Raw genomic sequence first — 24,532 nt, 5'->3', positions numbered from 1 at the left:
TCCCAACGGGCTCCCCCTGCTAGCGCGACGACCCCCGCTGCGGGTGGGCAGCCCCCCATTGGGGAGCAGTCCTCGGTAGCCGCGGCCACAGCCTGTCCTTTGAGTTCCTCCTGCGCCGCCGCCGCGAGAGGGTCGGAGAGGGGTGTGCGGGGTGGAGGAGGCCGAGGCTGGGGCGGCGACCTGGGGGTGCGGAGGGCCCCATGCGCGGCGGGGCGGGGGCTCGGCTGTCCCCGCCCACCGCGGGGCGGGGCGCAGGCTCCGCGGCGCGGGGGACCGCGCGCTCCTGGAAGCGCCACCGGCTCCTTCGCGCGCGCCTGCCCCTCGCGGCGCCTCCCGGGCTCCCTGGGCGCCTGCCCGGCCCGCGGCCGCCTCTTCCTCCCCCAGCCCCGCGGCGCCTGCCGCAGTCGCCGGGAGCGGAGCAGCGCCGAGCGCCCAGGTACCGAGCGCGGGCGGGAGCGGGGCCGGGGACCCGGCGGCGGCGCGGCCGCCGCTGCTCCTGTCCCCGCGGGTCGGCCCGGTGTCCTCCCGCACGCCGCAGGGGGCCGTGGCCGCCCAAGCCCGGGCTGCCTCTGCGCCGGCTCGGAGACCTGCCTTCCCCACCGGGGGCTTGGCCGGGGCTCGCGTGCGGCCCCCCCCCCCGCCCCCCATCCGCCGCCACCCGAGTCACCGCGGTACGCCCACCTGCCACGGAGGGGCTGCCCCGGGTTGAGCGCGTCCCCCGCTCCCGGCTCCCCGGGTCCCCGCCCCAGGCAGGCGTCCGCGCCCCGATCTTCCCGCCCGCCCCCTCTAGGGGGCTCTGCTCCCACCCGTCCAACCGTCCAGTCACTTGGCGTCTCGTCCTCCCGACTTCCCGCCCGCTCTCCACTTGGCGCCTCATCGTGTGCCCCCTCCCGAACTCCCCACCAGTTTGCTCCGTAGCCCCACCTCACACCATATAACCCCTCTCCACCTTCCTGGGCCGTTGCCCCTTCACCCGGTGCGCCTGTCCCTGTCTTCCCGCCTGCTCCCTGGTGGCGGTCTGTTCTCACCGACGACGCCCATCCAGTCTCCGCTCCTCCAGGTCCCTTGCCGAGTCCTCCCGCCCACCGTACCTCGTCCTCCGGACCCCTCTCGGGCCTGACGTCCTCGCTCTCCACCCCCTCGCCCCCATGGTCCCAGAGCCCGGCCCAGCCAACAACAGCACCCCGGACTGGGGGTCGCGGCCGCCTTCGGACCCCGCAGGCAGCGGCTGGGTGGCGGCCGCGCTGTGTGTCGTCATCGCGCTGACGGCGGCGGCCAACTCGTTGCTCATCGCGCTCATCTGCACGCAGCCCGCGCTGCGCAACACGTCCAACTTCTTCCTGGTGTCGCTCTTCACCTCGGACCTGATGGTGGGGCTGGTGGTGATGCCGCCGGCCATGCTGAACGCGCTGTACGGGCGCTGGGTGCTGGCACGCGGCCTCTGCCTGCTCTGGGCCGCCTTCGACGTGATGTGCTGCAGCGCCTCTATCCTCAACCTCTGCCTCATCAGCCTGGACCGCTACCTGCTCATCCTCTCGCCGCTGAGCTACAAGCTGCGCATGACGCCCCCGCGCGCCCTGGCGCTGGTCCTGGGCGCCTGGAGCCTGGCCGCGCTCGCTTCGTTCCTGCCCCTGCTGCTGGGCTGGCACCAGCTGGGCCGCGCGCGGGCCCCTGCCCCGGGCCAGTGCCGCCTGCTGGCCAGCCTGCCCTTCGTCCTCGTGGCCTCGGGCCTCACCTTCTTCCTGCCCTCGGGCGCCATCTGCTTCACCTACTGCAGGATCTTGCTGGCCGCCCGCAAGCAGGCGGTGCAGGTGGCCTCCCTCACCACCGGCATGGCCGGCCAGGCCTTGGCGACGCTGCAGGTACCCGGGGTGTGCGGGGAGAGCTGGGCTTGGGGGGGATGGAGGGGAATGAGCAGCCACTGGGTACCCACCGGGCAGCGTGCACTTAATATGTGCACTTGGTGGTGACCTCCGAGTGGCCATCTCCAGCTCCCACCCCTCTTCTGTGCTCTAGACTCAATGCTGTCTCTAGGACAGCTCCATCAGCATGTGGGGCAGGCTTCTCGAAGGTTCCATGTGCAAAAAGGGAATTCAGGAGGTCCCAGCCCTCCCTCCCTACTCCTCTCCCGTCTTTCCCATCATGGCAAATGGCAACATCGTGGCATCACCCGACAGAAAGTTAGGAATAATTTTTCTTCCTCATGCCCATGGGATTCATTCGCAAGGCCTGTTGGTGCTGCCCTCCTAAAGCTGTGCCACCTGTAATGCCACCCTCCCCATCTAGGCCACCAGCGCTTCTTACCTGGAGGCCTTTTCTGGTCTCCCACTGGCTTCCCCTGCCTCCACTCCAGGCCCACTCTTGTCTCTTCCCTGCATAGGAGCCACAACAGTTTACAGAACGAAAGTGATCCCATCATTCCTTTTTTTTATTGTTTATTTATTTATTTTGAGAGAGATAGAGAGAGAGAGCGTGCGCACACACACTAGGGGACGAGGCAGAGAGAGTGGAGAAAGAGAGGAAAGAGAGAGAGAATCCAAGGCAGGCTCCGCTCCGTTGGCACAGGGCCTGACGCGGGGTTTCGATCCTATGAACCATGAGGTTATGACCTGAGCCGAAACCAAGAATCAGAGGCTTAACCGACTGAGCCACTCAGGCGCCCCATCACTCTTAAGAGAAAAGAAGACACCCATGTCAAGATCTGGCCTCGGAATCTGGTGCTGACAACCTCTCTCGCTTCACCTCCTCCCCTTGCCCTCTCTCTGCACCAGCACGTTGGCCTTCCCATGCTCCTGGAAGGCACCAGATGGACTTCTGTGTCCAGGACTTTGCACTGCTCTTCCCCCTGCCTGGAACGCTCTTCCCCTGGGGCTGCCCTACCCGACTGCTTTTCAGCTCACAGGTCACCTCTTCCCAGAGTCCGTGCCTGCCCACCCTGTCTTCAGACCCGTCTGTGCTCCCTTACTCTGTTATTCTCTATCCTGACCACAGGTTTATCTGTTGACTTGTTCATTGTCAATCTCCTCTACTACAATGTAAGCTCCGTGAGGGCTGGGAACATCTGGGTAGGTTTTGATCCCCACTGTACATAGTAGGTGCTTACTAATTACTCGTGAGTGGTAAGGGCCTGCAGTGCCTGGAGTAGACTGGCCGCTCTTGTCACTCAGGCCAGTTGGCACTGGAGTCTCAGTGCCTATTGTTCGAAACCCCTGACGAATGGGGGTTTAGGTTGACTAGGCCTGAACCCCAGAGAATGAGGTCACAGGCTCTGAGGAAAGTCCTGACTGGGCCCTCCAATCTTTTTTTTTTTTTTAATTTATTTTGAGGGTAGGGGGGAGCGGGGCAGAGAGAGAGAGAGAGAGAGAGAGAGAGAGAGAATGCCAAGCAGGCTCTGCATTGTCAGTGCAGAGCCTGACGTGGGGCTCGAACTCACCGACTGTGAGATCGTGACCTGAGCTGAACCGACTGAGCCACCCAGGCACTCCATCAGCTCTCCAATCTTGATCTATCTCCAGGTGCAGGAGGCTCCTGCAGGATCGAGGGGCGGTGCCTGGAGGTTTGGGTGGTTGGGGGCTGAAAGGCATTTCCACAGAACAGCTTGCCTGTCCCACGCCAGCAGTGTGGCTGGCCCATAAACCGGGGGAACAGGCCTTGGGTGGACAGGAGGTCCTGGCAAAGCAGTCCTACTCCCTCCCTCTATCTGTGCTTGGAGAACATTCTTGAATCTCAGTAGGTGACTGTGACCCTGACTTGGTTCTCCAGTGGTAGGATGGCTGCCTTGGGCCATCCACACTCTCTCCCTGGGTTCTTGTAAAGGAGCGTTTCCCAAACCTCAGGCATCTGGAACCACCTTGGAATATCTACCTTCCTTCTTTCCACCCACCCGCACGCCTCAAGTGGCTGCCTCCCTATGTACTTAGCATTTTCTCTAGATCATTTAACTTATCTTTTTACTTCCATGCACTTGTTTAGAAAGGAAACTTCTTATCTCTTCTGGAAATGGAAACTCAGTACCTTTGCCATAAACGGAAGGAAGGCAATCACAAAGACAGCTTCAGTGAGCGGCAGGAACCCCAGCAGTGTTATTGAAGTCCAGCTTGGCGTGATTGGAGTGGCCGAGCCCCCAGGCCCGCTTTCTCTCGGGTGTTAGCGGGATGTTAAAGGCGCAGCGGCACGAACACGAGACTTTCTCTGGACGTGACCAGAAGAGCTGGGAGGATGCTGGACAAGCCTCATGTTCTCACTCTGTGATTCAGTTATTTTATGGGTCCATTTACCATCTAGGGTCATCTTCCACTTTTGTGCTTTGGGAGGTTCTGCTCTAGTGGTGACTAAGGATGTGACGAGCTGTCTGGTCTTGATGAGCTTGGGGTGGGACTGGGCTGGATTCTCCATTCCGACGGTGCTTATGACCCATTTTTCTTTCCATGAAGCCAATCGGCTGGTACCAGGATTGCACCTGAGACTGTGGCCTCAGGACCTGGGCAGGAATCCCCCCGGGGTGCTGACAGCTGCAGCCCCACAGTCTTTGAGCACTCACTATGTGCCGGGCACCGAGCTAAGCTCATCCCCCAAACACCCACCCGGGCAAGGACCACCATCATCCCGTTGGACAGATGGGGAGACTGAGGTTCAGAGAGAGAGGAGGTGTCAGACCCCACCACTGACCTTGCTTCCAGAACCACTCAGCTCCTCGGCAAGCCTCCTCCATGCCTGTTTTCCTCATTTCCCGGACACTTGCCTGCATTTGGGGAATTTGTTTCTGGACTATTGCCTCTAGTCCGTCTTTCTGGGTCACCACCCCTTTCCTCCCACCCAAGCTGACCTGCCTCAGAGACCGAGCTTTCAGCGGGCAGTGGGGGGCTCTCAGTGCCAGCAGGAGCTGATGAGAATGAACAAAACTTGGGGTGCACTGGACCCCTTTCCTCCTGTCCTCAGCCCCGCTTAGCCCTTAGCTCCCTCCCTTCCCCAGTCCAGCTGCTAGCTTCCCCACGAGGGAGGGGTGGGGGACATGCGTTTCTGAGGCCCCAGCTCCTCTGGGGTTGAGGACATGGTACCTGAGCGGGCTTGAGCATTTTACTCTCTCCTGCTACCTCCCACCTCTACCTAGTTATTTGAACGGGGTTTTCTGAAGCCACTGGTTAGCTCAGTGGTTTCAGCCGTTGTCCCTGCGGCCGTGAGGAAGGGGTCCCACTTACAGCTGAGGCAGGGATTGGGCTGGGGGTGAAGAGAGGGGCGTGGGAGGAGTGGTGTCAGAGTGAGTGAGATGCTTGGAGGGCAGGGGGAGAGAGAGAGAGAGATCTGTGCCAGGGTGGGCTGGTGCCCATCCTCGGGAGGGACCCGCGTGGGAGCTCAGCGATGGAGAGCAGCCGGAGAGAAGGAGGTCTGCCTGAGACTTCGCCTTCCCAGCTGTCTCAGCACCAGGACCTGTGCCTCTGGTCTGGAGCCCTCTCCCCTCTGTCTTCCTCGGCACCTCATCTTTCTCCCCTTCTCCCACCCCTGTCTCCAGATCCACCTCGCCTCCTTCTCTGCCTTCCTTCTACATCTCCCCATCTTCCTCTCCCCCGTCTCTCCCATCGGCTTCTCCCCCTCTCCTCCTCCGCCCTCACCCAACTCTGCACCACTTTGTCTCAGTGATCTGCCTTCCCTTCCATCGCTGTCCTTCCTCCTCCTCAGAAGAGGCTGTGATCACAGAAATATCTCGGGGGCGGAGGAGGGGGCTGAGCTGGGGAAGGGTTGCAGAGGAGCAGTGCTGAGCATGGCAGCCTCGGCTGCTGCTGGGAACAAGGCGGCCCGGAGCAGCCAGAGCTGGTGCGGGTGCTTGTACATCCGGCTGGTCAGGGGTTCGGGTCCTGCCTCCTTCCCATCGCTGCTGATGACTTTGGACCAGGTCGTTCACCTCCCTCTACCCCAGAGTGATGCCATGTATCACATGAGGCTGTTTGAAGAATCAGTGAGATAATGTATATAAGCCTGGCACAAACTGGGTGCTCAACCAGTGGCAGTTTCCCCCCTTTCCTCTTGGTGGTAAGATATATGGTTCCGGAGAAGTTATCCCTTCAAGCCTTTCTAGGGGAAATCCCCACGATTGCCATCAATAGCAGCCACATCACCAGAATCAGAGCGTTGAGCTGGACTCTAATAACAGAGAAGATAGCTGGCTCTTACATGGTGCTTACTATGTGCCAGGTGCTGTTCAAGGGACTTTATGCATATTATCTCAGTTAATCCTGACTACAATCCTACGAAGTAGATGCCATTACAATTGCCATTTTACAGATGAGAAAGCTGAGGCTCAAAGAGGTGAAATACCTTGCTTGAGGCCACACAGCCAGTGAGTAACAGAGCCATGATTTGAATCCAGACGATTCTGGCTCCACAGTCTGTCTGAGAACCCTTATGCTAGGAGTAGGTGATTGTGGACAATTTAAATCACACAAGGGAATACATCAGTACACTTTAAAATAAAAATTCAGGAGGTGCCTGGCTGGCTCAGTGGGTAGAGCATGCGACTCTTGATCTTGGGGTCACTAGTTCAAGCCCCACATTGGGGGTAGAGGTTACTTAAAAAAAATAATAAATAAAAGTCTGGCCATAGGGAGAAAATGAAAGACCTCTCAAGTTCCACCCAATCACCTTCCATTCCCAGGGACACTCTTATCAATTTAAGATATGTCTTTCCACTCCTTTTTCTTTGTGCGTCCATATTTGTTGATGCACCCAAAGAGACTTAGTGCTTTGTTTTGTGTATTTCTTCAGCAATGGAATCACGTCATCCCTATTATTTTGCAACTTGCTGTTATCACTTAATATCGATATTACGTCTTGGAGATCTTTTCATTTGATCGATTATGTTCTTTTAATCATCTGTGTCATAGTCCATAGTGGGGATGTACCATGGTTTACTTAGCCACTCTCTTTCCTTGCACGTTTAGGCTGTTTCCAGTTTTTTTCCTGTGTTGTGATACACATTTCTGTATATGCAACGTGTACAGACATGTGTTTAGGTATTTTTTTTAGTGTTTACTTATTTTTGAGAGAGAGAGAGAGAGAGAGAGAGCGAGTGGGGGAGGGCAGAGAGGGAGACAGAGAATTCAAAGCAGGCTCCACACTGTCAGTGCAGAGCCCAATGCGGGGCTCGAACCCACGAAACATGAGATCATGACCTGAGCCAAAATCAAGAGTCAGACCTCCACCGACTGAGCCACCCAGGCGCATTTATTGAACACAGGAGCCTGTAGGTGGAATTGCCTCCTGGCAGCCTGCGCTCTGGCGGTGACACGCATATCCGAGGGGCAGGCAAACAACAGATCACGGCCCTGAGGGGCCATGAGGTGGTTACAGGGCAGAGAAGTGGGCAGGGTGAAGGTGGCATCAGCTAGACCTCAGGGTGAGGCTGGTGGTTGCCACTGGCTTCTGCTTCATGAGGGCTTCTGGCTGACACTGGTGGGGGTTTCTGGAAGCCCCCAAATGGAGGCAGTGTGGTGAGTGGAAGAAGTGCAATTTCTGGAGCTAGAAAGGACTTTGAATCCCTGACGCAACACTTATCTGCTGTGTCACTTCCGGCAAGTTGTTTTGCCTCTCTGGACGTCACCTGCAAAATGGGGATAATAATGCCTACCTTGTGTAAAGATTAAATGGCATGATGAATATCAGATGCCGACACATAGTAAGTGGGTTGTAGTGTGGGCTATAAATGTGGGTTATAGTGCTGACTGGGGGTCACTTGGAGTGCTTCTCTTTGAGACCTTGTACTGGGACAATGTGACCTGGGAAAGGTCCCCTGTTCTCTCTGAGCCTTGCCCTTTTGTCTGTGTTTTTGGGTCAACTCTTTGGAGAGAAGAAAAGAAAGAAAAACCCAGGGTTTCCCCAGGAAGATTCCTAGAGAGGGAATCTGAGGCCGTCTTTAGTTCCTTTTCTGGAGCTCCCTCTCTGATGATTGCCCCCAAATATCTCCCCATTGTCTCAGTTCCCCAGTGTCATAGAGCTCTGACAAGATCAAGGCTGTCTCTTGCTCCGTCCAGGTCACCAGAGGTCAGGGGGGGATACTTGTATGAGTGGTCCCTCTGAGAATGGTGGCTCCCTCCTCCCCTATTGGCTATCCCCACTGTTGGAAGCAATTTGAAGGCAAGGCAGATCTTTGGGGGAAGCAGGAGTCTCTCCTCCAAGTTGACCATGGTGGGTCCACAGAAGCCATATAGAGTCTACTCTGGAGGGGAGAAAATGAGAAGAGGAAAGAGAAAAGCAGATCCTTTTTTCCTCCCTTGCTACATACAGCATGGTGAGTCAGAGCATTTGTCCTGACATCTGTGCTGCTTCGGGGAGCCTGAGTTGCTGGCAGAAGGACAGGGTTTCGGAGGGTGCTCAAGATTTCCCCAGCCTCCAACACATGCCACTGGACCAACATCAGGGCTACCGTGTATTTAGCACTTACTCTATGTCAGGCACTGTGCATGCATTTATTATCCACAGCCTCACAATGACTCCACAGCTGAGTATTGTTTTTCCCATTTTACAGATGTGGAAACAGAGACTGTCTCAAGATCACAGAGCGAGTAAGTGGTAGAGGCATGACTTGAAGCCAGATCACTTGTCTTTACAAACCCAGCTCTTGCCTCCGCACAGTGCTGCCCCACCAAGACAGAGGGGAGAGATCAAGTGCTTCTCATAGGCTGCTCCTTGTGAATTTGTCTCTGGTGGTCCTATAACCAGATTTCACCTGGATAAACATACTGATAAGCTCCCTGGTGGGAGTTACAGTGTGCTTCATCTCCGACTTCCTGCCCACTGTCATTCTAGAATAGGACTCCTTGATTCTATAGAAAGAGAATATATACCTGGGGTTTCAGCACCATGGACAGGACCCCAAGTCTGCATACCCTGAGGAGGCTGGGAGAGAAGACACGGATGGAAGAGGGCCCCTGTGCCTGAGAGCGGGGTGGGGGTTTGGCTTTGGTGCTCCCCAGGACTGACATGTCTTCTTGGCTTTGCCTCCTCCGCCCCCTTTCCATCTGTGGAGGTTGCCTGGGAATCTGGTTCCCTTCCTGCCTCCTTCTGACTCTTTCATCACCCCATACCCAACCCACCTCTTGCTGCCTCAAGAGCTAAGCTGAGCTCTCATGCAGTTTAGGAAATGTTAGAGGAATCCCTGGCTTCCAAAGGCCAGGCGTGTTCCCAGGAAGCACACGCAAACTTTGCACAGTTCAATTAATTGTGCACACCTCGGCACACTGATATTTACTTAAATTGCAAATCTCGGTGGGTCTCACTTTGTGTAAAACTGGTGTATGAAAATCCAAATTGACTCTAACATGCAGTTCAGAGGGGGGCTTCGTCTCCCAGCTTTCATGGGCCCCAGGGGTTTCATGGATGAACCTCAAGGTGGTCTCTGAACCCACTGGAAGTGTGGGATGTTTTTTTCCTTCTCTGTGTATGCATGTGTAAGAATTTATAAGCTTTTCGTTTTCTGGGAAAAGGTTTTGTAGATTTCATTGGATTCTCAATGAGCTCAGGAGGTTGAAAAAGTTAAGGGAATAGCTGGGCTAAAGGATCATCCAGTTCAAGGCTTTTAATATTTTGGGACTACTGGTCTCCAGTTTCCAAAGTCAAATTCTAACCTCCTCACGCCTGCGTCCCCTTCGATGGTTGCTGTGGGGCAGCTCCTTTTTCCTCCTTTTCTCCCCAAAATCCAGCTCTTAAGTCAATGTTTGGGAATGAAGATGTCTGTCTGCCAGTCCACATTGTAATTTGGGTTATAAAATGCCAAGGTTAGTGGCATCCCTAGTAGTCTAAATTGATTTTATTGCAAACATTGCTCTGTGCACACGTTTTCAGAAAAGCACGTTAGCATGAGGGTAATGGTGCAGGCAAGAGCATTACTCCCAGATATGAGGAGAATCTGTATATGAAGAAAGTGCCAGACCTGGACAGCATCAGAACTTCTTTTGTCAAGTACTGTTCATTTTTCTTTTCAAAAAATTTATTAATTAAAAAAATTTACGTCTAGGTTTGTTAGCACATAGTGCAATAATGATTTCAGGAGTAGATTCCAGTGATTCACCCCCTACATATAACACCCGGTACTCATCCCAACAAGTGTCCTCCTTAACGCCCCTTGCCCAATTAGTCCATTCCCCCACCCAAAACCCCTCCAGCAACCCTCAGTTTGTTCTCTGTATTTGAGAGTCTCTTATGGTTTGTCCCCCTCCCTGTTTTTATATTATTTTTGCTTCCCTTCCCCTATGTTCATCTGTTTTGTTTCTTAAATTCCATGTATGAGTGAAGTCATAGGATATTTGTCTTTCTCTAATTTCACGTGGGATAACACACTCTAGTTCCGTCCATGTTGTTGCAGATGGCAAGATTTCATTCTTTTTGATCGTTGAGCAATATTCCATGGTATATATATATACCATATCTTCTTTATCCATTCATCTGTTGATGGACATTTGGGCTCCTTCCATACTTTGGCTATTGTTGATAGTGCTGCTATAAACATGGGGGTGCATGTGCCCCTTCGAAACAGCACACCTGCATCCCTTGGATAAATACCTAGTAGTGCAATTGCTGGGTCATAGGGCAGTTCTATTTTTAGCTTTTTGAGGATCCTCCATACTGTTTTTCAGAGTGGCAGTACCAGTTTGCATTCCCACCAGCAATGCGAAAGGGTTCCTCTTTTGTCGCATCCTTGTCAGCATCTGTTGTTGCCTGATTGTTAATGTTAGCTATTCTCCCAGGTGTGAGGTGGTATCTCATTGTGGTTTTAATTTGTATTTTCCTGATGATGGGTGATATTGAGCATTTTCTCATGTGTCTGTTAGCCATCTGGATGTCTTCTTAGGAAAAAGTGTCTATTCATGTCTTTTGTCCATGTCTTCACTGGATTATTTGCTTTTTGGGTGTTGAGTTTGATAAGTTCTTTATAGATTTGAATGCTAACTCTTTATCTGATATCATTTGCAAATATCTTTTCCCATTCCGTTGGCTGCCTTTCAGCTTTGCTGATTGTTTCCTTCGCTGTGCAGAAGCTTTTTATTTTGATGAGGTCCCAGTAGTTCATTTTTGCTTTTGTTTCCCTTGCCTCCGGAGACGTGTTGAGTAAGAACTTGCTGCGACCAAGATCAAAGGTTTTTGCCTGCTTTCTCCTCGAGGATGTTGATGGCTTCCTGTCTTACATTTAGGTCTCTCATCCATTTTGAGTTTATTTTTGTGTCTGGTGTAAGAAAGTGGTCCAGGTTCATTCTTCTGCATGTTGCTGTCCAGTTTTCCCAACACCACTTGCTGAAGACACTGTCTTTATTCCATTGGATGTTCTTTCCCGCTTTGTCAAAGATTAGTTGGCCATATGTTTGCAGGTCCATTTCTGGGTTCTCTATTCTGTTCCATTGATCTGAGTGTCTGTTCTAGTGCCAGTACCATACTGTCTTGATGATTACAGCTTTGTAGTATAGCTTGAAGTCTGGGATTGTGATGCCTCCTGCTTTGGTTTTCTTTTTCAAGATTGCTTTGGCTATTTGGGGTCTTTTCTGGTTCCATACAAATTTTAGGATTGTTTGTTCTAGCTCTGTGAAGAATGCTGGTGTTATTTTGATAGGGATTGCCATCAAGTACTGTTTAATTGGAACTAATTCTTGTAGGCCAAAGGCTTTGTGTGGTGCTGGGGCTCACAGTCACGTGTGTTAACTGAGTGTTGTCCTTTGTGGGGTGAGCAGGGTGGTCTCTTCTGAACTGTCTGATTTGTGTTTGGGGCAGTGTTGCTCTGTTTACTGTGCTTCCTAGAGGTCCTTGTGTCAGGGTCAGGGCCAGGGCTCAGTGCAGGGCCAGGATCAGGGCTCAGTCTATTGCTGAGCTCAGGCCACAGTCTGGGGCTAAGGTTGGGCTCAAGTCCAGTCCAGAGATGAGGCTCAGTTTGGGACCTTGGTTATGCAGGTCTCAATCTATAGTAGTTATCAGGGCTCAGCCTGGGACCAGGAGCAGGGCTTGGTTTACTGCTGATGTCAGGGCTTGGTCTAGAGCCGGGATCAAGGTTCACTCTGGAGTCAGGGTAAGGTCTGCAACTGGGGAATCTAGGACCACAGGGCTCATTCAAGGATCAGGAGGGCTCCGTGTATCGCTCGTACTAGGGCTCAGTCTAGAATTAGGATCGAAGCTTCATCTGTGGCTGGGGTCAGCGTCGAACTGGAGCTCTTCTCTCAGGTATCTTATGTATGTGGCCTTCTGTTTCACAGGTGCCCAGGACCCCACGCCCAGGGATGGAGTTGGCTGATAGCAGGCGTCTGACCACCAAGCACAGCAGGAAGGCCTTAAAGGCCAGTCTGACACTGGGCATCCTGCTGGGCATGTTCTTTGTGACCTGGCTGCCCTTCTTTGTGGCCAACATAGCCCAGGTAATGCCACCACAGGGCGCAGGTGAGTCCAGGCCTTGCTGGGGAGGCCCCGAACCACACCCCAGCCCAGACATGGGGATGGAGGAGGGTGGGCTGCCTCTCATGGCATTTGTGTTTGTGTGTGCCTGTCCCATCCACGCTGGGTGGGGTGGTCTGTGAGCCTGCTCCGGGACCAAGCATGACATACCCCATCTCTCCAGGCTGTGTGTGACTGCGTCTCCCCAGGCCTCTTCGATGCCCTCACGTGGCTGGGTTACTGTAACAGCACCATGAACCCCATCATCTACCCACTCTTCATGCGGGACTTCAAGCGGGCCCTGAGTAGGTTCCTGCCGTGTCCCCGCTGCCCCCGGGAACGCCGGGCCAGCTTGGCCTCACCCTCCATGCGTACCTCTCACAGCGGCCCCCGGCCGGGCCTGAGCCTGCAGCACGTGTTGCCACTGTCCTTGCCACCTGACTCCAATTCTGACTCGGGCTCAGGCTCCGGTGGTTCATCGGGCCTGCAGCACACGGCCCAGCCGCTGCTGCGTAGAGAGGTCCCCCGGGACCCCCCGCCCTCTGCCAGGGTTGCTGCTGTGGTCAATTTCTTCGACATCGATCCGGTGGAACCCCAGCTGCAGCTGCATCCACTTGGTGCTCCCACGAACTGACCTGGGCTTGGAGCTGGTCAGTGGGGAGCTGAACCGGATGGGACCAAGTCCCCAAGGCCTTGGACTGGCTCTGGGCTAAGGCTGGAGGCTGCAGGTCTCCTGGGAGCCCTCTGAATTCCGGTGGGGTGCATCGAGCCAGCCCCCATTGCCCACTCCCTGGGATAAAAACTGGCTCAGATACTGCTTTCTCCAGGATGCTCCATTGCTGAGTGTTACCCGTGGATGTGTGTGGAGGTGGCTGGGGGACTCTGGCAGAGGGGAAAAGGACCTCTTGGTTCAGGTTGGGGGGAAGACAGCCATCTCCTTTGACATTCTAGGAGACTGTAGGGAAGGGATGCCTCTGTCTGCAGAGGTAGATTAGTGCTGAGCTGAATCCCCCACTCCTCAAAAAGTGTAATCCGTGGGCCACCAGCATTAGCGTCACCTCCCTGCCATTTGTTACAAATGCACACCTGTACCCACGCCCCCACCCAAGACCTGCTGAGTCAGAATCTGCATGTTAGCGAGAGCCGAGGGGTGAACTGTGTGCACATTACAGTCTGAGACGTGCTGGCTTGGATGATCGTTAGCCCTGAGGATGATTTGCCGGTTTTCATTCTGGCCACTGCCTTCAGGATGCACAGAAAAACACCTGCCCCGGGTGTCAGGAAGGCATACGTTTGAACCTCTGCTCCACTACTCCTAGCTCTTAACACGAGTTCTGTAACCTCTCTGAGCCTGATGTTCCGTGTGCAAAGTGGGGTAACAATGCCTGCCTCCTAGGGTGTCATGAGAATTAGGACAGCATGTGTGGAACAGAACCCGCAGAACCCGCCGGTGGTGCTGCTGTAGGTGGTACCTGCTGTTGTTAGAACTCCTGGCCCAGATCCCACCACCTGACTATGGCTCCCCGACTTCTAGCTCTGGATGCTGAGTGGGGCTCCCGTGTCCACTCCCAGGCTGCGGCCCTGCCTCTCCTGGGGGCCAAGTGGGGGCAGGTGGTTCCTTGCTCAACACCAGGAATAGATTTCCCTTCATCTTGGACTTCCTTGGACCTAGAAGGGAGCCAACTGATGGGGGACAGGCCAGCCCATTGCCCCACCTCCTTCTGGCATTCCCTGGGTCAGTGAGGGAAACAGTGGTGGCCCCTCAGTTCAGCAGAGTGGAAGAGCCATCGCTGGTGTGGGTTACTGCCCTCGGGCAGGTAGGTGGACCCTGGCACAGGAGCCTGGGTTACCTTTGAGGCAGGGGGACTCTTGGTCTCCACAGTTCACCTGCCGTAAGTTCTTTTTCAGTCAGAGGCCTCCCCAGTTTCCACCAACCCAAATTCCCAGGGGGCCCTCCATGGCGGCCGGGCGCTCTCCTTGGTGCTGATTAGAGTCAACTCTGGCCCTGGCCACCAGCCACAGAGGGGTCACGGTGCTTGTTGGGGCTTCCCCTCAGCCCCCCGGCCTGCCTGAGTGGACTCCCAATAAACACTACCTGAGGCAGTGACCATGGTGTGGACTGGATTTGCTTGAGGGGCCCCTTGGGATGGAGAAGCAGCTGGTGAAGTAGGTTGAGACCCTGGGCGAAATGGGCTGTTTGGACTCAGAGCAGCAGGAGTTCTGTAAATATCTGTTGAATGAACAAGCAAACGCATACGTGAGGATCCATTCGGCGCTAATATTCTAGTTCCTTCTGCCGTCCTCCTCCTGGCAGCCTGCCCCAGAGCTTGTCAATACTTACTCTGCCTGGACCTCGGTTTTCCCCTCTGCACAATGGAGGATGACCTTCTCTGGCCCTGTCATTCAGGAACACTGGGAGGAGCAAAGGAGATACAGATACAGTGGCCAAGAGTCTGGAATCTGACTGGAGTTTGAGACTGACCAGCTGTGTGATGTTGAGCAGGTTACCTAACCTCTCTGGATCTCAATAACCTTCAGTAACATGAAGGTAATAGCAGAAGCTACCTCATAGCTATTGGTAGGGTCAGCTGAGACAACTCATGAAAGCACTCCGTCCATGGTAAATTCTCAATAAGTGGTAGCTATTGTTACTTTTATTATGATAATCATGATCACCTCTTCCTGTTCTAGGAAATCCTTCCCCACCATAGTGCATGCTGATTCAGCATATATTCACCACACTGTGACAGTTGGATCCAGGGCCACCACAGCACAACTGGGGGAGTGTGCCCGTTATATCACGTTCATGTGATTGACGCTCCTGTGGTTCTGCAGTGCACAGCCTGGGTAGCTGTACAAGGCAAATCTGATGAGATCTCCCAAGAGCAGAGAGTAGACTGCTGGCTCCCCGTCTGTGCCTGCTCTGCCTGTGGGCTGCTGGGCAGCCCTGGAGTATGGGCATTCACCTGGATTTACTGGGGCTTGGGGGGGGGGATGGTGCCTTGGAAGCCTTGGGCCCCAGAGAGCCCCCCAGGCCCCCAGATGGTCAGCCAGACTATCTGTCACCCAGGCCACAACTGTGACCTGAGTCCTGGGGCTCTAAACTGTGCTTGGTCGTCTCTGCAGGGCTCTGGCCTTGCTTGCTCACAGAGGGAACGCTGTCTCTCTGCGAATCCCCCGCCTTCCAATTCCTTTCTTTTCAATTCCAACGCCTTCGACTTGGGAAAGGCACCGGTGGACATTCGGACTCGTGGGGGGCACCTGGTGGAGGGGTAAGAGAGTGCTGCATGTAGGAGCCTGGGAAGACAGCTCCAGTCCCCTTCTGCGGTCAGTCCAGCCCTGCGCAGGGCCCCTGGGTCTCGCTGGCACAATCGGGGCAGCCCAGTGGGTTGGGGCCCACGCCGTGGCCGCAGGTCTGGGGACTCTCGGCAGGGTCCAGCCCTGCTGGCGCCGGGGCTCGGCTAGGGTCAGCGGCTGTGGCCACTTTGGGGCTGTCTCCAGGTGTGGTCTTGTCTGATGAGGAGGCGGCTGCTGTCTGGTGAGGCTCCTCCTGGGGCAGGCTGCCTGGGGCCAGCAGGAGCCCCTTTTCGTCCCAGCCTGGCTTGGTGTGGATGCCCACAGTCTTCAGGATGACGTCCATCTGCTTGGCGTAGTCCAGATGGCCGCTGACCTGCAGAGGGGGAGCAGTGAGTGACCCGTGGTGGGTGGTCGGAGCCCTGCCCTCCCCAGGGCCCCAAGCTACACTCCTGGGCCTCACCCTCTCCTCCCTCAGCAGCCTCAGCAACCTGATCCCTGACACCAGGAGTCTAGCTCTCAAGGACTCTCAAATCCAGAGTGGGTTGGGAAGCCTCTGGGTTTAAGGCCACTCCGGAATTCATTAAATATTTTTTTAAGTTTATTTATTTTTTTTTTTTGAGAGAGAGATAGAGGGAGGGAGCGGGGTTGGATAGGGGCAGAGAGAGAGAGAGAGAGAGGCAGAGAATCTGGAAGCAGGCTCCGAGCTGTCAGCACAGAGCCCGACGCGGGGCTTGAACTCACGAACCCATGAGATCATGACCTGAGCCGAAGTCGGACACTCAACCGACTGAGCCACCCCAGGCGCCCCTAGAGTTTATTAAATAAAGATGAAGGATGTTTCTCTACATAGTCTGGGTCTGTTGGGGGCAGGAAGGAATCTCCTGATAGAAAAGTTGGGGTGGAAGTTCTCATTCTCTGCCAGCAGCTTTCAGGTACGGCAGAAGCTCTCTGCTGCTCACAGCTGTGGGACCGCGAGCGAGCCTCTCTAGACCTCGGACCTCCACTTGCCTCAGCTGTAAAATGGGAACAGTAAGAGTAGCTACATCAGAGCGTGGCTGGGAGGATTCCTTCGGGAAAAGCCCCCAAACTGAAAACAGCTGCGGCGCAGACTGCTAGGTACGTCCTGCAATTCTCGCTCCCCGTTTCTCTGTCATGAGAACTCATAGCTGAGTACATTCTCCCCCGTCCCTTGTAGCTGAGTGTACTGTTGTGACAAGGGTTGGCCACGGGAAGCAGCAGTAGTGTTACGTGGCACCCTTTGGGTGCCTCTTTATTTTTATTTTTATTTTTTGGGGGTTCTGCTTGGCTTAGTCAGTGGAGAATGCGACTCTTGATCTCAGGGTCGTGAGTTCAAGTCCCGTACTGGGAATAGAGCTTATTTATTTATTTTATTTATTTATTTATTTTATTTATTTTTGAGACAGAGGGAGACAGAGGGAGACAGAGCATGAACAGGGGAGGGTCACAGAGAGAGGGAGACACAGAATCTGAAACAGGCTCCAGGCTCTGAGCTGTCGGCACAGAGCCCGACACGGGGCTCGAACCCACGGACCATGAGATCATGACCTGAGCCGAAGTCGGACGCTTAACCGACCAAGCCACCCAGGCGCCCCGAGCTTATTTTTTTTTTAAAGGCAAAGGGAGTGCCCTTCTCTCCTCCACGTCCTCTTTCCTGCTTGCTGGAATTCAGACGCGATGGCCAGAGCCTGAGCAGCAATCTTGGGCCAGAGTTGGGCCTCTACAAGCAAGAGGGAATTTTGACCCCTGAAGCCTGCACAGCTACCGTACCAGCCCTGAACTGCCTATTGTGGCCTTTCCTTCCCTGACAGCAGCAACTCTTGTGTGTTCAAGGGCCTCTGTTCCTTGGACCTGAATCTTTACTATGACAAAGGTTGAGGACTCAGAAGTGCCCACCTTCTTCCTCGGAGAATAGGGACACCCCCACTTTTGTGTTGGCTTCAGGGGTGGCTGAGAATGCCCGATGCCTCACCGTGATAACGGACAATGCCCCGTACGGAGTAGGTCCATAATACACCGCAGGAGATGAACTTAATGGATACCGTCCTGTGACAGGTGTCGGCTGCTAACTGTAGATGAAGAAATTGAGCCCTGCAGAGGTAAGGTGAGTTGCCCAGGGTCATCTAGCTAGGAAGTGTCCGAGTCGGGATTGGCATCTGGGGCCTGGTCTCTTCGTAGAGAACCGGCTGCGGTGGGGAACGCTGAAAATCATTGGTCATTTTACTGAAGAGGAAAGCAAAGTCCAGAGAGGGGTGGTGGTTTGCTTCACGACACACAGCACGTTTGAAGGCCAAGCCGTGTGGTGCTGTTTTCGAGATGCTGCAGTGGGGGCTGTTCAGCTCGGATCTGCTCCCTGAAATGCAGCCTCCCGCTCTCCCTGCCAGTTCTGGGGGGGGTCTGCTTAGTGCCCAAGGTGAGTGCAACCCAGAACATTCCTTGTTGTTTAGAAAGAAGACAGGAAAAACGCCAGGGACGCTTAGGAAACCGCACGAAGGCTCTGCTGATAACATTCACCGGAACCACACATCACACACTATTCAAATGATTTCTCAAGAACACGAAGACACAATTTCCTGTACAGCCTGGTGGTTTGCTCATGACCAGAACCTTTCTCTACAAACACTTTTTAACAGTGTTCAGCGAACACACACGCACGCACACCCAGATGGGGGGCTTTTTGGATCCCTGCGTTCTGGGCGGAGGGCAGGGTGGGGCAGCGTCTTTCCACAGAGGGTGGACCTTAGTGGCTGCAAAGCACTAGAGAGGACCTAACTTCGGGCTCAGAGAAACGGGGGTTCCAGCTCCTTCTTTTACGAGGAACTGGGGTGAGTCTCAACGATGTCCCGACCTCCAGCTTCTCCACCTGTCAAATGAGGATCATGATACCTACCTTGAAAGTCTACGACAAGAGTGCAAGGGCCTGGCACTTTGTAGGAATCAGCATACATTACCTCTAACTAGGACGTGTCTTGTGTTATGGCTCAAAACACTTTCACAGGGACATTACCCAGTTAGAGCTAGTGATGCCTACCTCAGGGGGTGCAGGGGAAGAAATAATACGTACAAGCCACGAGGTACACGGCACATGGCTGGTGCTGCGTGAGCATGAGTGAGTTCCCTTGCCTTAATTTCCCTGGAAGGGACAATAGGGGGTAGAGGGTAGGGAGTTGGCTGGGCTGATCCACCTGGGAACCCAAGATGGCTGACCGGGCTCTAGCCATCACATCTCAGTGTCCGGCCAGCAGAAACCTAGACCCACAGGGACAAACAAGTGAAGGGCCGGTGCTGGGCTGGGTGGAGGCAGGCAGGCAGGAAGGGAGGGGTTTGTGGCCCCCGGCTGCTGCTGACTGCAGGTGGAAATCCCACCACGTGGCTCTTCTAGAATGCACGGCTCTGGCCTTCCCTGGCTAGGGACTGTCCCCGGGGGCTCCTCTGTGACCGTGTCCGCCGCACCCCACTGTCTTCGTCTGCTTGCTCGTTTGTATCCTCCGATGGACTGTGAGCCTAGGGGGCGCAGGGGCCCCTTCTAACTCGCCGCACTGCCCACGGCTGGCCCGGCGCCCGGTGACCCGCGCTGCCTGGACTGGCCTCAGCACTGCCTGGTTGCTGCCTCGTGAGGCATCTTGGGACCCGCCTCGACTGGGCCGCGGCTGCCCGCCTCTGCCCGCCAGTAACTCCTTCCAAGCCCATCGGGCCCCTTCGGGTTCCTTTACCCCTTGGGGCTCAGTTTCCACATCTGTCAAGCGGGGGCGCGGGTGGGAGGAGTCAGTGAGCTAACACGCGAGGCAGACTCCTTGACCCGGAGGTAGAAGTCCCCGGTGGGACACCACAGAGACGTGTGGGCGCGGGCAGCACGAGTCCAATGGCAAAGAGCCCGGGCCCTGCCCGCTGCCCCCAGGTTCACCTGGCTCGACCGCTCACATGCAGCCTCGGTTTCCACACCTGTACAATGGGCTGCCATCCCTGCCTCACGGGACCGCTATGGGGACGGACGACATAAGGTCTGCAAAGCAGGTACAGCGGCACCTGGCACACGCTGGCTTTCTTACTGCTGCCGTTGGAGCCCAGCCCTGCGCTAAGTCCTACAAGTCGGCTGGCCTTTCCTTAGGGCCGTGAAGAGCGGAAACCCCGTGACACCTCAGCAGTTGGCCCCGCCCGGGCCAGACGCCCCCAGCCGCTGCACCCCGGTCCCCACACGGCACAGGCCGAAGGGCAGGAGGGCCGCCTGGCCTTTGTCGGCTTCGTTCACCCCAACAGGAGCTGCCTGCGGGCGACAGGGCCAGCCCCTCACTCCCTGCTGGCTCAGGCTTGTCCGCCACCAGGAGCCACCGCGGACCACGTCTGGGTGGGTGGCTGACGCCGGGCTGGTGCTCAAGGGCTCTGCCCGCGGCCCGGCAGGGAGAAGGTGGACCGCGCAGGCCTCTGCCCGGAGCACCTGGGCAGCAGCGAAGGGAACTCACTGGCCAGTGGCCTCTCCTCCAGCAAGGATTTTCAGCACCAAAGCAATGCTAACTACCTCCAATTACCCAGAAGGTGTTCCTGAAGTGATAAAGAGCTGCAATCAGGTAAGATAAGAGCCCAAGCCGCCTCAAAGACGGTCTGAGGAGGGAGAGGGGTCTGAGGGGCAAAAGAACTGAAGACGGTGGCAGGGGTAGGACAGGAGGGAACTAGTATTAAATGAAGGCCTACGAGGCAGCAAGCATCTTACTTTGCTGCCCCAGAAGGCAGGGGACTCCCCCCATCTCGTGTATGAGAAAACTGAGGCACAGAGAGGCTGAGCAACTGGCCTGAGGTCACACAGCCAGTATACCAGCGGCAGAGCCTGGCCTCTCTGGTGCCAAAGGCTGCTGTGCTCTTGTCACTGTATCCCACTCAGGGGCTCCCCAGGGCAGAAAGCGGGTCTTGCCAGGGCTCTGTGGTGTTTAAAGGCAATTTCACGCACGAGGACGTTTCTTCTGACCCTTTGCACCTTTGATTCTTCTGGCAGAGGGAGACTGGACATGGTGAGGCACAAAGTCACTTCTGTCCTTCACCCCTTCAGGGAACAGCGACCCTTAAATAGGACGGCGACCCCTGGACACGGTCAGGAGGCCTCGCTGTGGTCCTGTGGTTTCCCGGTCTTGTCACTCAGCCTACCTCACCCCACAGGGAAGTGGACAGCACAGCCCTGGGCCTGGTTTCAGGGCCCAGATCCACGACCTCTGGCTCCATGAACCCATTCTGTCAGGTCTCAGTTTTCCAACCTGTGACTGGGGATGCCCAGTACCGACTACACAGGCTGCCATGAGGTTCGCATCATGTGAAGCTGGTCTATCAGGGAGACAGATGACCCAAGGAGCCTCCTGTGGCGTTGGGGGTAGAAGCTCTTATCTGTCCCGGGAAGACCGTCTCTCTAACCAGGAACCATCAGTCTTGCGTATGTGTGAGTCTAGAAGGTCCTTTTTCTCGGGCCAAACGCCAGCCTCTGAAGCTACCAGTTAGGAAGGCAGGGGGTTGGGGCACCTGGGTGGCTCAGTCGGTTAAGCGTCCGACCTCGGCTCAGGTCATGATCTCGCGGTTTGTGAGTTTGAGCCCCGTGTAGGGCTCTGTGCTGACAGCTCAGAGCCTGGAGCCTGCTTTGGATTCTGGGTCTCCCTTTCCCTCTGCCCTTTCCCCGCTCATGCTCTCTCTCTCAAAAAAAAAAAAAAAAAAAAAAAATTAAAAAGTATATATATTTTAGGAAGGCAGGGGGCTGCTCCATCCGTGTTCTTCTGGGGGGTTAGGACTTGTGTGCGAGCATCCTGGGTACTTGGGGAGCAAGGATGTAAGCGAGGAGGAAGTGACCCAGCAGCACGGCGGCAGACTGAGCGAGAGGCTCAGGCAAAGGACACGGCCCATGGGCTTCAGTGGCGGCAGTGCCTGAGAAAGTTCTGGCCTTAAGTGTTTTGTGCAAGAATATTCTCCTGTGCTGCTTTCAGACCTCGGGCAGGTTTCAGCAACCACGCGGCCCTGAGTGAACTGTGCGCGAGGGCAGGGTCCAAGGTGCCCAGCTCCATCCACCATCCAGGGGAGGCGTGGGTGTCGCTGGGGAAGCTGGAGTCTTCCAGAGCGCCCCTCCCCCCAGGGGCTTTCAGATGCCCCCCCCAGGGGTCTGCTTTGTCTGCTTTCGGGTGCCTGGTGTGGAACCTGGGAAGCCTGGGCCACACCTGGGAAGTGCTTGGCACCTGACGCCTGGGGCCAACCATGTAACAATCAGATGCTCATTCTTGTTCTCAGGGGCCCCTTGCATCGCAAGGATTTTCCCTGGCTGGAGGCGGCCTGTGGATGTCGCTGCAGCTCAGTGCCCTCGCCCTCCTGGTAGCGGGCCCCTGTCCCACTGCCGGCCACAGCTCGCCGAGCAGGGGCGATGCCCACTGGCTTCAGACTTGGGGTTGAGTCCTGCTTGGCCATGTTCCCACTGTGGGACCCTGGGCAAGTCCCTTAGCCTCTCTGAGCCTCGGTGTCCTCATCTGTACGATGGGGACACTGGTACCTGCAAAGGCTGAGTCCAGCTCAGAGCTGGACGGCAAGTGCCCCACAGACAGCTCCCTGTGACAGGCATGTGCAGGTGGATGAGGCTCCTTCAAGCCCGGCAGGTGGATCTAGAACCTCAAGTTAGGTTTGTCCCACCCCGTCTCCAGCAAGAATTCTTTTGAGCCATCTGCGCTCTCCATCGAAGCCTAGTCTTAGATGTCCAGAACCACTGGGGAGGGAGGGGTCTGTTCAACCGTAGACTGGCAGGCTGCTGGCAGGCTCTACCCCGAGAGACTGATCTAAAGGTCTGCATTTTATTTCTTTCCTTATTTATTTATATTATTTTTCCTGGTGTCCCGTGTGTGTGCGCGGGGGCGTGTCCCACATTTTAAATAGCCTCCCCCCCGATGATTCCAAGGTGGGTGGTCCTTGGAACACACTTTCCCTGCCCTGCATTCCACGGTGTCACAGCCTGGCAGTCGGGGACGTCTGCTGTGGTCAAGCCCCAGTCCCCCCACCTGCGCCCTCTGGTTGCTCTCCTTACTTCTGGGGGGAACAGTCTGTCCTGACTAGTAACTGGGGGTGGGAAATAGGGGGAGGGCACCAACGTAGGGGCACATCCAGGCTACTGATTGCCAGTTGTATGACAAGAACTTTTCTAAGCCTCACTTTTCCTCATCTGTGAAATGGGCCTAACCATGGCGGCCCCTGGGGCCGTGTAAGGATTAGAGACAATGTGTGTAAAGGAGCTGGTGGCAAAGCTCTGGCACAAAGACGGCGCCCGTAAACAGGCGCGATGACCTCTTCGCAAGCAAATTCTTATTGACCTCCCTCCTCTGGGGTGAAATGGGCCGGTGGCCCTGGGGCTGGCGGTGGCTGGGCTGGAGTCCCAAAGCGCCCCCACTGGCCGACGCAGGGCCCTAGGCGGGACGGGCGATACTCACGACAGAGGACAGGTCCACATTCTCCACCCTCCTGTCCTGCAGCAGCACGGGCTGTAGGCCGGCGACGCGGAGCTGCACCGAGGACGTGCGGTACACGAAGCTCAGCAGCCAGTCCCCCCTGCGGGCAGAGAAGTGGGGGCCGTCAGCCTTGGGAGCCCCAGCTGGCCCTGGACAGCCTGGCGGGACCGGCACGTTTGTGGGAAACCGGGGCCCTGGCCGCACACGGCGGGGCACGATGGTGGAGCAGTGGCCGCCTCTTTGGGGGTGCTGCCCGCTCTGTTCGTGCTGGGTCCCCACCGCCGACAACTGTGCCTGGCGCGCAGTGGTGGGGTGTGTGCTGGGTGAGTGAATGAGGGAGCCAGATGAGGTTCTCACAAGTCAGCATGTGGCTTTGGAGGGGGCTCCGGCTTCCAGGGTGGCTGGTCTGGGGCTCCACGAGAGAGAGGCAGCAGGGATCCTCCTGGTGTGAATGGGCTGCGGGGGGCTGGGGGTCTACCCTGCTCTGTGGCACGGAACTCTGAGGTCTGGGTTCCTGTCTGTCCAGCTCGCCCTCTGAGTCAGGCCCGGCCCAGCCCGCAGGCCTCCCTGCCCTCACTCATCTTGGAAGAGGCGAGGTGTTTGTCCAGGCAGGTCACGCCCTGGGAACTGTCCTCCACCTTCAGGGGTGCGGTGAACCCTGCTCCCGGCACCCGCATCCCCAGCCACACGCACAGTCCTGAGGAAAGAGAACCCTGGACCCCATGCTGCCTGTTTCCTCAGGTGCAAGGGGCACCATCTGTGGGGGACATGGTCTGAGGGGCCCACGAGGCAGCCTTCCCCTCGAACCCCTGACTTTGTCCGGCTGAAGCTGGGCCAACCAAGAGCCGTGCCCTTGGCCTCGGTGCTCAGCAGGTCTGTGCAAGTGCGCCTCCCCTCTGCATCCAGGACTTGCATCTAACTTGGCAGACCTGGTTGTCTTTTATTTAGACTGATTCTGACTCTGGTTCGTACGGCGACTTGAGTCCGTTATTTTTGCGTTCTTACGTGGAAGAAGGGCCCCCGTGCAGCGCGAGGGAAGAAGGGGTCAGAGTCAGGGGTCCCTGCCTGTCTCTGTGACTGCTGTCCGGGGCCCAGGGTTTGGGGGAACTCCCCAGGCTCCCTCGTAGGTGCTCTCTGACCGCATGGGCGCTTGTGTGCTTACCACCCCGGAGACCCCTGGACGGACCGGGGCCCAGAGTCGAGGGGCCCCCTACAGACCTTCCTGATGTGTCCCACACCCGAGCTCACCGGCCCGGATTCCCTCTCCACTGCCATCCTCCTGGTCCCTCAGGCAGAAACCAGCAGGGCAATGTCTTAGGCCCCCTTTTCCCCGACGACCAAGTCACCACAGAGTCCTGCTG

The 24,532-nt window shown here is 56.0% G+C and overlaps 2 protein-coding genes across 3 annotated transcripts in view; one reads left to right on the top strand and one right to left on the bottom strand.

The window, feature by feature from the left end:
* The first annotated feature begins 296 nt into the window (after positions 1-296).
* HTR6 (5-hydroxytryptamine receptor 6) lies at positions 297-14,509 on the top strand. The gene is made up of 4 exons (XM_019461593.2): positions 297-436; positions 1,061-1,862; positions 12,228-12,386; positions 12,587-14,509. Exons 2-4 carry the CDS (start codon positions 1,149-1,151, stop codon positions 13,034-13,036), a joined length of 1,323 nt encoding a protein of 440 aa, XP_019317138.2. The 5' UTR covers positions 297-436; positions 1,061-1,148; the 3' UTR covers positions 13,037-14,509.
* Positions 14,510-15,493: 984 nt separating this feature from the next.
* The window catches only part of TMCO4 (transmembrane and coiled-coil domains 4), a 98,044-nt gene continuing 89,005 nt past the window's right edge, over positions 15,494-24,532 (bottom strand). For both annotated transcript variants that reach the window (XM_019461586.2, XM_019461589.2), the window contains exons 14-15: positions 23,154-23,271; positions 15,494-16,072 (exon numbers count right to left, since the gene is read on the bottom strand). In XM_019461586.2, the coding sequence (XP_019317131.2) occupies positions 15,731-16,072; positions 23,154-23,271 (460 nt within the window). In that variant the 3' untranslated portion in view covers positions 15,494-15,730. The remainder of the gene's footprint in view (positions 16,073-23,153; positions 23,272-24,532) is intronic.

Source organism: Panthera pardus, unplaced genomic scaffold (assembly GCF_024362965.1).
Source record: "Panthera pardus isolate Hobbes unplaced genomic scaffold, ASM2436296v1 HiC_scaffold_11, whole genome shotgun sequence".
Classification (NCBI taxonomy): domain Eukaryota; kingdom Metazoa; phylum Chordata; class Mammalia; order Carnivora; family Felidae; genus Panthera; species Panthera pardus.
Note: the sequence above shows the minus strand (reverse complement) of the source record. Positions and strands in the feature narration are given on the sequence as shown.